The 15,280-nt window shown below is 48.0% G+C and overlaps 2 protein-coding genes across 2 annotated transcripts in view; both read right to left on the bottom strand.

Moving 5' to 3' along the window:
* LOC119399896 (uncharacterized) overlaps positions 1–15,280 on the bottom strand; it is a 45,120-nt gene continuing 29,840 nt past the window's right edge. Inside the window, exons 1-3 of the mRNA XM_037666784.2 lie at positions 2,141–2,218; positions 908–1,167; positions 1–167 (exon numbers count right to left, since the gene is read on the bottom strand). Of these exons, the coding sequence (XP_037522712.1) occupies positions 50–167; positions 908–1,167; positions 2,141–2,152 (390 nt within the window). The 5' untranslated portion in view covers positions 2,153–2,218 and the 3' untranslated portion in view covers positions 1–49. Of the gene's footprint in view, positions 168–907; positions 1,168–2,140 lie in introns of the transcript that reaches the window.
* On the bottom strand, positions 8,165–11,181 carry LOC119399895 (uncharacterized). The gene is made up of 3 exons (XM_037666780.2): positions 11,086–11,181; positions 10,301–10,761; positions 8,165–8,564 (listed from the first exon to the last, which is right to left on the bottom strand). The coding sequence occupies exons 1-3, from the start codon at positions 11,095–11,097 to the stop codon at positions 8,447–8,449; spliced, it is 591 nt and encodes a 196-aa protein (XP_037522708.1). The 5' UTR covers positions 11,098–11,181; the 3' UTR covers positions 8,165–8,446.

Below are 15,280 nucleotides of genomic sequence, written 5' to 3'. Positions count from 1 at the left end.
GCTGGTCACGTGGGGTTCGGGTGCAGGATCACTTGGGAGTGGCATATCTTCAGAGGACGTATGTCTTGGTGCGCTCGGCAACGTAACCCGGGCGGCTGTGGTGGACGTAGGTGCGGGCTCCGGTCAACACTGGGGCGTGGTGGTAGTCGGTCTGCTGGTAGGGAAGGCTGTTCGGAAAGAAAACAAAAAACAAAAGAAAGATGGTTGCATCGCTGAGCATCCAACATCGCCACGATTAGAACGAAAGTTCTCGCGCAGTCGCTAAGCTCACGAGAGTCATGTTCCGCGCCTGAACGAAACAAGGGAAATGGATCAAGGGCTCGTTTCTTTGTTACACGCCCTAATTAAAACAACAGACAAATTAAGCCAATGAAGGTACAGGGGACAGTGTTGTAGCCTTTAACTGTAATGCAGTAATTAGTAGTGTAGCACTCTTATTGCATTTGAATTGCCATTGTTATAAGCTTATAAGTGTCGTTATTCTAGCAGTAGCGTTTCTCAGCCATATAATTACGAAGTTATATTCTCAAGTAGAATAATGGAAGGAATCGGGTGATGCGCGACTATCTCCAGATCCAACGGCCCGACATGATCACAAGACATTGTACAGTTCGTAGGGTACTTTAGGATTATATTACACCGCTATTACGATCCTTCCCAGTATTTTTAAGGACGCCTTCATAGACCCTGGCGAGATTATTGCGAATAAGAACTCAGTGGTATCAGCTTAACAGCGTACGCGGTGCTCTCGTTATCTTATTGTACTTTTATTCGTGACAGATTTGATAAAAGCAGTTTGTCTTTCTTTTTGCCCTCAAAAAAAAAAAACATTGGTATACTGTATGTTTCGGCATGAAACAACAATGAAACAACATGAAACAACGCTAAAGAAGGAACGTCTACTCACCCGGTGAGTGGATCGTGGTGGACGACGGTGGACTTTGGCTGGACCACCTTGCTCTGCTCGACCGCGTAGCCGTACTCGTGGTGAGGCACGTGCACCAGCTCCTTGTGGTGCGCCACAACAGGGGCCCTGACCGCGGTCTGGTACACCACGGGCTGGTGAATCACGGGCTGGTGCACCACAGAATAGGCGGCTGGAACGCCGTAGGTGAGCACGGCGCCGCAGTGGGCTCCGGCCACCAGGAGGCAAGCGACGACCAAGGTCTGGCGAAGGACAAGAATCGTTTAGAGATATCTTATTTATTCGCCTAACGCGATAAAGCTGTAAAAGAAACCGGGAACAATGACAGGCTTAGCAGCTGGCGCTTCAGCTATGAGCAAGGTCGTAGATGGCAGTAAGCTATAGTCGGGCACAACTTAAGAAGGCAAGGCAGGAGATGACCGAAGCACGGCAGCCGATCGCCTCCACGACTAACAAAGAGTTCCGCTCACGCACTCAGCCTCATTGTCTGACGGCAGGATCACCGGCAGCCGTCCGGCTCATGACGTCAACCTAGAGTACGCTTTCATTGGTGCAGCTTTGTGTGCATACACTTTTGAGGAGGAAACGTCGCTGCCTTCTAAAGTTGTACCCTACTATAGTCACTTGTTTGGGCAATGTTGAGCGGATGATTTAAATCCGCATTCGTAAGGCTATAGCGGAAGAACATTACTCTCAAACGTTATGGTACTAAATGGACAGCTAGGCTTGCGAGTGAATACTGGCAAGTCATGTTTTCATGTATGCGTCACGTGTGATTATCGCTTGGAAGTTGATAAATTCTCTGCATATTTTTGTATTTATTACGGGTGTACGCTGTAACAAAAATTCTGAACGTGCTGAGCTTTAGAGCTCATTCCGTTCCTTCAACAATGTCTATACGTAACGACAAGATGACTGACGCTCGGAATGTTAGTATTCATACACGCTTACTAAAGTCCCGTTTAGTTTGCTCGATGAATTTGTGCACCTCTACATGTGCGAGCTGTACTGTCTTCAATATAACGTTCACTGCTACACGACCATTAAAACTCGACAATTTTAGCAATGAAATATACTGTGCAACGGTAGCAACGTCATCGTTCATTCTCTGAGCACATTAGCACATTGCAATGGTCCCTGAGGAGCTACAGGTCAGGCTAGGCTACGTAAAGTTATGTTAGGTTGGAGAAGCTTAAGAGGGTGACGTGTACTCACGAAAGTTTTCATGATGCTTGCTTTGTGAAGTAAGCCGAAGGTAGCTGCTTTGAGTGCCGGTGGCTTCTTTGGATACGAGTGTGTGTTCTGCAACGAGGCGGTGTGCTTTTTATACTCCACCTAAGAGTCTGTCTTCTCGATTCGCTGATCTATTTCGAGAATAAGCAAACGAGCTATCAGCGGGAGGGCAAGGCACCTGGTTCGTCAACAAGGCAGCATTTCACCTCGTTTTTTCCATTTACGTTCCGACGAGGGCTCGCGTACGTTTTGCCGCTGATGCCTTGTTTTGATTTAAGATTAGCCGCGAATACTTCGTGCTTTTTTTTTTGCAGCTTTCGGGAGCGTCGTCGTCGCCTCTCTCTCGCTCCAGTGTTTCCCTCATCCTCATTCCGTGTCGCTGTCCAGGGCGAGACATGCAGCGTAGTGTGTTTTCGAGACAGAAAGATTGCGTAGGTCGAAGAGAATGCGACAAAAACAAGTTTAACGAGGTAGGTTTTGCCGGTGCAGGCCTATACAGAGCAACGGGGCGTGGTATCTCCGAATATTGGTCATTCCGGAGGGGAACGAAGAGATCGACAGCCGAGGAACGCACGCAGGCCGTATCTGTCTGCTCATCTTTCCACGTGTTTTAATTTGTATATAGAAATCGTCGGCGACAAGACGTATGCGAGGCTCCTCGCGTTCGCGGAGGCGACTTGTCGACCTACGAGGATGAATTTCCCGGAGCTGTGCGTCCGAGGTTACGTTAAAATGCGCGGGTATTTTGCAATCATCGAACGACTGCGAAACAACCAGGATGCACAGAGAGTATTTGTCTTTGTATCGGAGCTTGTTCGCGTCTCCAAGACCGCTCCGCTCCGTGGCTCCGTTGGTGACGTACAAGCGGACATGTTTTGGTACCTGACGTCATCACAACTAACCTTACTGGTGCGTGGAGTCAGCGTAATTGATAATACTGTAGCCTGACGTCACGCTAGTGTCGATGTCAGTACATGCCCCATGCGAAGATTGACTTTAATGTCAAAACTAAAATATCAACATTTACGGAGCTTCGCACTTGCTCAGAGCCGTCTATGTGCACAGGAGATTTGTATGGGGGAGTAAAAACAGTTTCGAAAAAAAAAAACCCGTTATGCCCTGGGAGTAAATAAAAGGATATGAGATTGCGGACTTGCTGTGGGCTGAAGACATTTTGTTTCATGACGCTTCAAACGTGTTGTCTGTCGGAGTAAGCTGATGGAAAAGCGTGCGTATTTAGGCTGGTTCGTTCATACTGCCTAGGGAGAGAGAGATAAAAAAAAGATAAAGGAAAGACAGGGAGGTTAATCAGAGGAAATACCGGTTTGCTACCCTCTACTTGGGAAGGTGAAAGGGGCTAGGGAAACAGCGCGCTAAACTGGACATAAGAGGGGGCAAATAACAGCAATGGATGACAGGAAAGTGTAATATTTCCTTCAAGCACTTTAAGTGCACCTTATGCCCCGAAACTGGGAGGGGGAGGTGATACATGCGCGGTAAACGCGTCTTTTTATTCAGCTAAGAATAATATCTCGTCGTGAAGCAGTGACACAGCTGACTGTCTCACGCGCGAATAACCTAATTTGTGGATGTGAAAAGCCTATAAAATCAAACGTGCGGCTTCATCGGGACATTTCGACACAGTCGAGCACTTAACAAACAGTGGGTTCGGTCTATCAAACGGAAAGTCAATATGTTCTTAGTACTAAAATACCATGTCCACACAATACGGGAACGTTTACGGCAACTTAATAATAATTGCTGGAGTATTACATCCCAAAACCGAGATATGATTACGAGGGACGCCGTAGTGGAGGGCTTCGAAGATTTTGACAATTTGGTGTTCTTTAACGTGCACCTAAATCTAGGTGCACGGGCCTCTAGGTTCGCGGCACCTTCTACAACCGATAAAGCTACGAAGCTTAGCTCGTGTGCTTGTCCACTACTTCGCTCTCGCTGTCAATGCTTCGCACATCTGGCCACACTGGAACTTTCTTTTTTTGTTGACAGACCAGATAAGCAACAGTGTTGTAGTGAATGATCTACGCCATAAAAGCCAGCAATCTCAATACGAAAAGTCAATATGAACAAGAAAAGGCAGAAGGGCAATACCTTTATGTATTTTTAAAGGAGAAAAACAAACGCCGGTCGCCGTGTAATGAAGATGGTTTACGTCGATACCTCGCCAGTCTGCGACCTTGGTGTCCTGCCGCGATAGCGATGCCGCGGAGCGATTCCCGCGGGCTCGCTCGAGATTCGCGGTCCGCGGCGCCGGTCGTGACATTTACGCCACCATAAACGTCACGGCTATGCAGCGCGAAGCTAATTAATAGACGCGACGTTCATCGTTCGCCCCATCTGGTGACACCGTGGTATCTCAGCAGAGTGTGTGATGCGAAGAGCTAATATTTACTGCTGCGACCGTGCACGGTGCGCGCTGCAGTAGTCTTGTCGCACGTACATACATTCGAAGCCTTATCTTTCTCAGGAGGACAGTGACTCTCTTTCAACGCTGTCAAGGCCAATTTTATCAAACGTAAAAAAAGCCGCAGAGACATATGGTTGTCCGTAGAGGCGAGCGTCCCTTTCGTTTAGAAAAGAAAAGACCGTTAGATTGCAGATTCAAACTCGCTGATCGCGACGATTTTGAAAGAGTTATAGGACCATTTGGAAGATGGCTGTTTTTTTGTACTTTTTGGAGGAGGCACCGTTAGGTTGCCCTTCTAGAGGTCTTTGCTCTAGGGAGGTCCAGAGGTTGATGCCTCCATCAACTACGCCCTTGGAGCTCTCGTGGTATGGTGTGGGCCTGCTACATGAAGTCCAGAATGTTGACGGCTTGTTTCGACCTGGTAGGGTAATCTTCAAGTTGCGGGGTCTCTGTTCACATATGGTGTACTGAATAATTGACGAAAGTGTCTTGCACTAGAATTGCTCATAAGAAATTTCAACCATATAGGTGACCCTGGACGTATCATTAGCGAAGCCGTCTGGCAAATCGCGAAGAGAACTTACTATCCAAAAACTTTGCTAATGTAACCTAGGTAGATTCGAAACTTCCAATTACACGTGTAGTTAAGTGGCGGCCGGCCTGCATAGTTTGTCATATAAGGAAGGTCGATATCACAGTTGAGCTGTATTGCAGCGCTGTCAGCAATCTAGGAGAATACCATGGTCACATTACGCATGCAAATTCAGCCTTGACGGTGGAGCACCATTGATGACCACCTCACCGATGATACCGCCAGATGTCCAGACTATGGAGCACTGGCACTTCTTAAACACTCATCAAGAGTGGAATCTGTAAGCGAGCGTCACCTGCTCTTTCTTAATACCTCGCGGAGTCATTGGAATGCTAAGTGCAACTTTATCCGTCGCTTTTACACCCTTTCTCCGTCACTGCACTGACAGCCCCCTACTAAATCTCTGACAATACATGCTCTTACAACAGTGATGTGTGTGCAGTATATAGGAGTCTTCACAAATGTACAGCTGCCGAACTTAGCGGCCGACAACCGTTTCTGCACAGCGCAGATGTGTGTGCATGCTAACAGCAGATCATCTCACGTTGTTGCCTCTGTTCCAATGTATATTTACAGCACCGTAAAACTCATAAAAACACTTTTTGGAACGAATTCTTAGAACAATGAGCCCTATACCTGCGATGCACACGCCGAGCATCGACCTGACTATCGGTTTTTCTGAGAGTCATGCCTTGGGGATTTCCCTCTGCAACACATACTCTCATAAACACACACATGTACTAACGTGACAGCGTTAAAGAGCTTGCTTCGCAGAAAATCCGGTGTCGGCGTCGTTGGTAGTGCGCGAAGAATCTGCGTTGTACGTGAGCGAAAGATCGAAAAAGATGCAAATATAATGAAAATCTTCGGTTCGAGTGCGAATCAAAGCCAGGCCATTTGCGTGGCAAGCATGTTTCCTACCAGAGAGCCATGCCATTGCTTGAAACTGGTTCGAAAAAAAAATCACTGTATGATTGTCACGTAAAGGGAAGAATATTATTTGACACTTTGTTTCCCACATACAGCGTGCGCAGTGCCCGCAACCGAAAATGATATTTTCAGACAGTTTTCGTTCAAAGTAATTCCTGGAACAAACTTAACAACAATAACATATACATTTTCTAAGAATTTTATTACTGCCATGTTTGTTGCAGTCAGGAATGTGAAGTTGAAAATAGGGGGGCATCCATTGAAGTCTCAAGGGCTTTCAAGAAGCATGAAACATTTGAAAGCAGTTGATTTTTTTCTGTATATATGAACACACAGGTAATATGTGTTCTTCTCCACAGTGTATCTTGAGATCCTTCTTCACCCAGTGCCATATTTTGTTTTGTTCATCTGAGTCGATGTAAGTTCAACTTCTTCATCCTCACTGTCTGTGGAGGTTTCGCCATCCGCGCGTGGCAGTCTCTCCGACGAAATATACTCTCCTTTGCAATCTCAGCCTTCCAAGTTTTCATCTTCGCTTCCGCTTGGATATTCATTTTGAAATAGAATTTATTGTATTTGCTCGGCTGTGAACTGTTGCCTCCATAAATAAAATTTTTTTTAAGGAATTGATATGCTCTAAAACTTCATTTGCGGTAAATTAAAAAATAAACAGAACTGCGACGCACTGCAAACTGCAGTACACTTTTTTTTGCCTATCCGGAAGCTGGACTTCGTATTCCTGAGTGCCACAAACGTGTATGCAAGCCTAAACTGCACATACAGTTGACAATAACCAATGATACCAAAATACAAAAAACTAGGCTCATTCCGTAGGCTTCGCGAAGAAGAACGTAGGCAGAGCACAGGCCATTACGCTAAGGCTCTTACAAACAAGAACCTATCCGAACCCGCTGTTAATTAACAAGATTTATCCGGATTCTCTACTTCTACGACATGCCACAAATGCCACGAAACCATAGATCTCACTCATATGCTCTGGCGTTGCTCCGCGTTACGCAGCGACAAGGAAAACACTGAAGAGCGGTGGGACGCAGCTCTGCGCAGTCCGACATTAGAGGGACAATTATGGGCAGTCCAACGGGCCCACGAAGCGGCCGAAAGGCCAGGTCTTTCGGTCCCAACGTGGGAGCGGCCCGCTTCGGGCTAGGAAACTAGACGACCTATTGGACCTCAATAAAGTTCTTTCATGCATCCGTCATTTATAACTAAATATTACAAGTAATAAGCAAAGAGGAGCATTGACAAGCCTGGAGCTCGCCGTCTTTGCCGGCCGCACGTGGCGTCCGTGTTTGCAATGAAAGAAGGAGGAGGAATAAACTTTATTGCTAATAAATGGAGCATTCAAGTGCGGTATCTGTAGTGCCATCTATCAAGCGTAAGCGAAAGCTTGGATATCCACGTTTGTGGCAGCAAGGAATCAGCGGTCCCATAGTGAAACCTTGAGGCAAAAAAAATTAACAAAACTGCCACAAATGTGGCACCTGGGATATAAAGGGTTAACGTACATAATATTGCGTGGCAGAAGCGTAGAATCGTGCCAGGCGTCAGAACATGTGAATTGCGCAACGAGCGGGTGTTTTAAAAGCCCGCCCGTTACAAAGCGCTCAGACATATTTAATCATCATCAGCAGCAAATGCAGCAACAAAGTGAGCAGCTAAGTAGGTTCACGTGTTGTCACACGGACGTGCATTGGCCCTTCGCTGATTCGCTAAAGGAAGAATTATGGCGTAGTGAGCACATCGCAACCGTACTCGTATTAGGCATTCTAGGATAGTTTGAAACGGTCAGTATCACGCACACAAACGTTCGTTTGCTCGCGGCACGGTTGAAGCATCCACTGAGAACCGAAGCTAGGCTAGCAATTGAGAAGGCGATGCGCACGGGGCCCGATTACGCTATCGCGTTCTACTCTTGAAGGCGAAGCTCAAGCGCTCTACAAGTTATTCTGTTACCGAAGTTGTTTTTCCTTCTCACTAACCTTTCGGACGACTTGGATCACTGTTAGAGAAGTCAGAACTCATCATTAGAGAGTCGATGAACAGATTTATTGAATAAAAATGTCGAAGAATGCGTGAGGGGACAGCACGACGTAAAATTTTATTGACATCTCGGTGAGGGCTTGTCATTTCATTTTTAAAACTAAACAGAAACGGCGTGACTGAGTACGAACAAACGGACACCACAGACGAAGCGATGTGGGGGTCCTGTTCTCCGCCTCTCCATCTTCAGTCGCCGCTCTTTCAGCCTGTTACGCGTTGGACTCCACTTTGCGTGATGGCAGAATCGAACCCAGGGCCAAGGTTGTAGAGGCAGTGGTTAGATGAGGAAGGTTCTCGTCCTCTGCACAACGGTGGCAGGTCTGCTGTGATGCACCGAGCTCCGGGAACCGGTCACAACCGGAGCGTGGTGGTAGTCGGTCTGCCGGTACGGAAGTCTGCGAGGCACATGCAGTCTGAGTTGAGGAATTTTAATAGCGGAGCTCTTTAAGGTCGAGATTAATCCCTGCGGAGCGTAACACAGCCACTAGCGGGTATATGCCACAGAAGTTGGGCAAGCTCCACTACTCACCTCTGGTCCAATAAAAATGAGGTTGTCCATTACAAGCCTAGCGAGTATGAGCCAAGCAGCTCCTAGCGGTTATGTGCCACAGATATTGGACAAGCCGCACAACTCACCTCTGGTGCACTAAAAAATAAAGAAGCTGCCCATCCTAGAGGGTACAAAAAACAAGGCAGGAGTCAAGGGAAGATGGAAGTTTGTGATGAAAAATTCGTAGACAGGGGCAGGCAATTGCTGCAGTCAAAAGTTGCAGCCTTGAAGAAGACAAGTCCGCTTGGTCGAAACGTCAGCTCCAGCACACCCCCTGTTCACAAACTTTTCATCGTATGCGCCACAGAAATTAGGCAAGCCCCTCTACTCACCTCCGTTCCACTAAACGGTGTGGATGTGGAACTTGAAGAAGCTTCACTGACTTAACGTCGCGAAGACTGGCTAAACAGTGCAGATGGTGGCAAAACTACTATAGAGCGAAGTCAAGGGCTGAAACAGCGATATGACGCCAGCAGCTCCGCTCTTTAACCAGTCTTCGTGACGCTAAGTCAGGGAAACTGCTTCAAAAATTCGTTTAAACAACACTTGTTAAAAGTTTACCGTCCTGTAGCTTTCGCACCATCAGCGCACATTCATATGCGAGAAAAATGAAAGGGACTCGGCTTCGTTATTGCGTTTCTTAATTCGCGAAAGCATTTCTAACAGTGGTATAGTGCGGGCTCCGCGACAAGCGGTGGAGTCCAGGCCACGTTTAATCAGGAAGAAAGAGAGGGAAAGAGAGTTTAAAAACTGGGGACTCTAACTAGATGCAAGCCTCTGGTTTGCTATCCTGCCCGTTTGAAGAAGCAATACAACACGATTTCACATGTTGTAGTCTCTTCTGATAACTTCGAGTCTTTTTTTGTTACTTTCGTGTTTTTATGCTCGCGTTCCAGTTACTGCTTATGGCAGGTACCATGGAAGATGGTCTGATAAAGGCGAAGGTTAAAGGCCCCTAGAGGGAGATTCTCAACTCGAATTCAAGAAAGCAAGTGACACTTCATCAGTGATGAGATTTAGGCCCAATTGAAGATTGTGAAGTAGGACGTATAGCAGAGCAGAGCAAGAAAGCCCATTGTAAATTTAGGTAGAGCCTCCCTATCCGGAGTTATTTCAATTACGGCAATTGTAAAATTTTCCAAAGATCATTGGGAAAACCCTTCGTCCTGCAGTGCACAGGCGTGCGCAGGGCCCTCCATTAGGGGGGTGGGGAAGTATCGCAGGAGCTCCCTCCTCCCGCCCCTCATTGGCCGAGCCCGAAAGGAAACAAGCTTCGCAATGCATGCATACATGAACACAAACGATGGCATCATATTCACAACGGCCTGCCTTTGGTCCCCACATTTCCAGGTGTGGAATGCACCATCAGGGGCGCTCGGTCGCCATTGTCGTCAAAACCGGCGCGTCCATAACCCTACACTTTAAACAATGACGAGGCAGGTCCAACTGAGATAAGGGGCAGACTTGGCGCCACCCTTGGATGACTAGGTGGGCGCCAAGTCTAAGGGAACGTCCCCCTGCAATCCCCCTATGTGCACGCCTATGCTGTAGTGCGCACGACTTGAGATCAGAATGACGTACCCGGTAAGCGGATGGTGTTCGACCACGCTGGACCTTGGCTGGGTCACCTTGGTCTGCGAGATGGAGTAGCCGTGCTCGTGGTGAGGCGTGTACACCAGCTCCCTCTGCTGGGCAACGACTGCCGGCCGCAGCACTTGGTGCACCACGGGCGTGGCGTGGTGAACGATGGCGTTCTCCACAACCGGTGCGGTGTGGTGGACCACGGTCGACGGCACCGCATGGTGGTGGACCACGGCGACGGGCTGATGGTGGTGCACCACGTCGCTGTGCACCACTCCCGGATGGTGCTGCACCACGGAGGTCCCCGGGTGTTGCTCGATCACGGTGCTGTGGTGCTCGGCGGTGCGCACGGCGGGCTGGATAACGGTGTGCTGCAGCGCCTGTTGCACCACGGGAACGCTGTAGGTGTAGATGGGCACGGCGCGGACGCCAGCCGCCAGCAGGCAGCACAAGACCAGAGCCTGCGGTCGCAAATCAATGGTATAGTTAGTCATTACAATGTAGGCGTGCCAACGTTGTTCATTAGTCATTGTGTTTGGGCGTTGGATTCGAGGTCGGCGGCTCGGTTGGCAGCCGCAGTAGCTAGAAACTCTGGATTGACTTTGACCATCTGGTGTTCTTTAACGGGCGCCTAATCTACCAGCGCTCTTTAGTATCACGGGCGCTGTTTATTTAATAGGCCGAAATCCAATGAACTCGCCCGCATAAGCACGTGCGTTAAACAAGAAAATGTTTGCCCCTGAGGTTCCAGTTTGAAGTTTCAAAAATATAGGATAAACACTCACGAAAACTCTCATGGCTTTTCCTTTACAGTTTCCGTAGGTGGAGTGAACGATACGAAGTCCTCGGCGAAACCGATGCGGTCGCGTGCGCGCGTGTACGTTGCCAAAAGGATGACACCGTTCCTTTATATATATACCTCTCTCTCAGCCCATGTAGCACGCGATAAATGAACACGTTCGCCTTGTAACGAGTGTCGACAAACAATTCTGCCTCCATCGTCGCCCTCTCGGATTTCATTTAGGCTTTTTTTGCTTTATTTCTTGTATCGCTTTTGGCGCCCAATGTGAGGTGCCATTGAGTATAGCGTGAGTGGACGTAAGTGCGAACACGAGCGAAGGCAATGCGAAATATGGCGCGCCGTCTTGCTCCCGTCTCAGATAACATCTCTTCCGTGGAAGAAACCGACTCGGTGTGACTTTCGCTTCGCGACCTTTCCCGTCCGCGCTTTTCCTGTCGCGCTGCTTATCGGAGCCATTCATTAACAACCTCTCGTTCCTTCCTATTCACACCGTCAGATGCCCTCATGCGAAGAGAAGCAGGTTTAGATCCGGTGCAATACATTTTTTATTTATTTGCACATTACCTACGTAGCCACAAGGCATCGAGATGCAATGTGCAGCATCTCCTGTGGGCATGCACTACGAGAAATTTGCACACATTCGCAAGGGCTTATCTCGTCCACCTGCGTACACGTACCGCTACCCGGAGATAATCGCTGCAATATATCTCACGTACTACGTAGCCTTGCTCGAACGCTGCACTCTCGGTGCATACCGTTTGGGTCACGAAAGGGCTTGAGCGAGTCAGCGTGACATTGCTTCCCTGACATCGAAGTTAATAACGCATAGTGTTAATGGAGATGCATGAGGAATGGATGAAGGGTTTTGGGGGAGGTCAAGATCAGGCTCAAAGAGCGCGAAATTTTTCAGGAGTGCGGACAAGATACAAACTTTGACGTCACGAAGATGTGGTGCCACCACTACTAACTAACCGCTCTGCCATCGACAGCTGACTTAATTAGGCTTGCTGTGATCCAAAGCTTGCTGTAGACCATAGAGTTGGGCGATAAGTGGACAGCTAAGCTGACAAAGACCCTTTCAAGTTTCGTAACACAAAGTTCTAGTGAAACCGGCAAGAGAGGAAGCTTAGAGAAGACGGAATCGAAGTAAAAAAAAACTATTTTGCTTTATTTGCTGCCTAGAAAAGATGGCCGCAGTTCAGGAGGCTTTGGAAACGTTACGGTAAGATTGCGTATATGCTCACACGAAAGCGTGGGCGGGTTTTGCTTACGAGCTTTGTCTAAGCTACGACGTTTTGTCTTTGGTGTATATTCGTACAGTCAAAATGTTTTAAACTACAGCGCTAACTTGTCTTTTCTTACAGCTTTTACTTGTATGCTCGAGGTGGTGCCATATTGCAGAGATGTCCTCCAGGAGGTTCTAGATGCGTTCCATTAACCTGGGCCGCAGCTGCCTTCTGTGCCGGCCACATGGACTGTCTCCGTAGCTGGCCCGAACTGAAACACCCCGTAAGCTAACTTAACACCGCGTAGCGTTGCGAAGTTCTGGCTTAGTTTATTTGTAACGTGCGAAGGGCCTGAGGAAACCGCTTACACCGCACCGTTAAAATATTGGAGGGAGTGCAGGGGCAGGGCCGTAGCCTAGGGGTACGTGGCACCCCGGACGCGTGCACCTCCCGAAATTTCTTTCTTCTGCCATGGGATACAGAGCACAATATGGCGCTCGACCACACTTGCCTGCACGGCCCCCACTTAGGATTAAGGACGTGTCTCCACCGAAAGAAATTTCTGGCTACGCCGCGGTACAGGGGGCATCATGCAAAGTTGTCTTCAGAAGGTGAGAGAGACGATTTTTTGTAGCAAATTTTGATACACGAGTTGTTCATGTCGGAGTCCAGCTGAGTCCCGTGTCTTGGTGATGGATGCATTTGTGCGGAGTTGTTGACGTGGTTGATGTGCATGTACTAGCAGTACTTAGCCATAGTGCAGTGTGCACTACTTCCATTGGAGTGGTCGAACTCTCTTCCATGGTGTATAGGATAATGATGATACGAGGGAGGATATGGCAGTGATAACGATATGACGATTTGATAGTGATAAAGATGTAGGAATGCCTCATTTAGTCGATGCATTCACATTTAATATAGCACTGCGACAATATGTGCACTGACCATACGAATGGCACCTCTGGTAGGACCTGACGATATAACATAAAGATCCCATCTGTCGCATGAAAAATACCCTTTCAGGTACTGCACCATTTTAAGTATGAAACGTCGTGAGATTTGTGCACAGAATAACTTTTTTATAGGTTTCTTCTATCCTTCCTGTTTGCGCGACATTAGCGGTCAACGCGCTGTCGTATTATCCTGCTGTGATGTTGTAGTGGCCGCTTCTTAATTGCTGTCGTTAGCTTGCACAAGCGAAATGGTTCTCGATAAACTAGATTTACACAAATTTCTTAGCGCGTTTGTATCACGTAAAAAAAAAAGAGAAACGTTCCAGGCATCCTTCAGTATCCGGGAGAATCCCTCCCTAGTTCGTGTACTTTAACATGAAGTCCTGTACCGCAATCCAAGGGCACTGCGTTGGCGGAGCCACTTTTTCTTTCTTTTGTTCTTGGCCACTTAAGTCTTGATTTAAGAGTGCCTAGCGTGGCAGTAGTTTACGTGTTACGCAAGAGGCTGTCGCGGCACTATTGCCGTTTTGCTTCCACCCCCCCCCCCCCCGCACTTTCCGCGATTTGGGCTCGATAATAAAGTGTCCTCATTATTCTTCGTGTAAAGTGGCTGCTAGCACCACTTGAAGCAATTTGTCTCGGAATCGTATAAAAACGCCGTAATTCTCGCCGCTGGAGTTCCAGGGAATCCCACGCTTTGGCGACAGTGAGCTGCAGCTGTGAAACTGATACCCCCTTCGGCCTCCCCCTCCCCCTACGAGCGGCGTCGCGAACTTGTACGTATTCCACACCGATTTGCAATCGGCCGCTGGAGCGTTCTGAGAAGCACTGGCATGCAAATCACCCAGTGAATCTTGCAAACATTCACCAAACAATATTTATTGCCACCCGGTTTCATACCCTTAAAGGCAGTTCCCCTCTGGAAAATACCTGCAGAACATGCACCGTTTGACAACGGCATTTCTAACGCACTCTTTCGTATTTGCGCGATGCATAAGCTAAAGTAAAAAAAAAGAAGTCCGTCTGTCTCCTGGAAAATATGCAGGAACGGCCGGTGCAGAGGGCTATGTGTCTAGTGCCTCTCATGCAAGGTCCACCCGCCGATCCGATCTTGCGATCCGAAGGTCGCAGGATCGAATCCCGGCCACGGCGGCCGCATTTTCTACGGAGGCGAAATGCTCCAGGCCCGTGTGCTTAGATTTAGGGGCACGTTAAAGAACCCCGGTTGGTCGAAATTTCCGGAGCCCTCCACTACGGCGTCTCTCATAATCATATCGTGGTTTTGGGACGTAAAACCCCAACAATTATTATTATCTGAGGTAAGGTGGTCGCCCGGCTGATACCCCAGGCCCTGCAGGTCGCTGGTGTAAGGCAGACCTCGTGAAGGTCTTCTGTTGCCTCTGTGGCTTGGATTGTGCAGAGAGGACAGGTCAGTGAGGGAAGCTGAGCAGCGGACTTCCGCCTAGCCCTTATACGAGTTGTCAAGGCTTTGAGGTTTCGGCGCATAACATGGGCACTTCGCTACATAATTGTGTGTATGTATGTGGGTGCTTGCTTGTGTGTGTGTGAGAGAGATAGAGAGAGAGAGAGAGAGAGAAAGAGAGAGAGAGAGCAGTGGAGTCAATCACATCGTAAGATCCGGTTTCCTACACTGCGCTAGGGGGAGAGGGGCCGGGCATTCTGCAATATTAAAGGAGTTAATACCGACGTGAAATTTTGTACTTCACATTTGTTTTTCATGTTACGCCAAATGGGAAAAATTCATTCCGTGACTGGAATAATTTGGACCACCGGCGGTTAACGTAACACTTGCTAACGCATGCTAACGGAAACTGAAATGCATTATGAAGAATGATGCGGAATTTTCAGGCATTCTAATATTTTCAGGGCAATCTGTGTTGTTATGAATTGAGTGTACGTGCATAACTCTTACATGTAGTGCTTAAATTAAAATACCGCCCTTCACACCCGCTACACTTGTTTACTGCTGAGTTTTATA

Source organism: Rhipicephalus sanguineus, chromosome 7 (assembly GCF_013339695.2).
Source record: "Rhipicephalus sanguineus isolate Rsan-2018 chromosome 7, BIME_Rsan_1.4, whole genome shotgun sequence".
In the NCBI taxonomy this organism is placed as follows: Eukaryota; Metazoa; Arthropoda; class Arachnida; order Ixodida; family Ixodidae; genus Rhipicephalus; species Rhipicephalus sanguineus.
This window is presented reverse-complemented; position numbering and strand designations above follow the sequence as displayed.

Bases quoted from the DNA above. Each gene is read 5' to 3' on its own strand.
- LOC119399895 (XM_037666780.2), bottom strand. The intron at 8,565-10,300 runs GTACGTCATTCT...TGTGCCTCGCAG, and splicing joins GAACACCATCCGCTTACCGG to ACTTCCGTACCGGCAGACCG.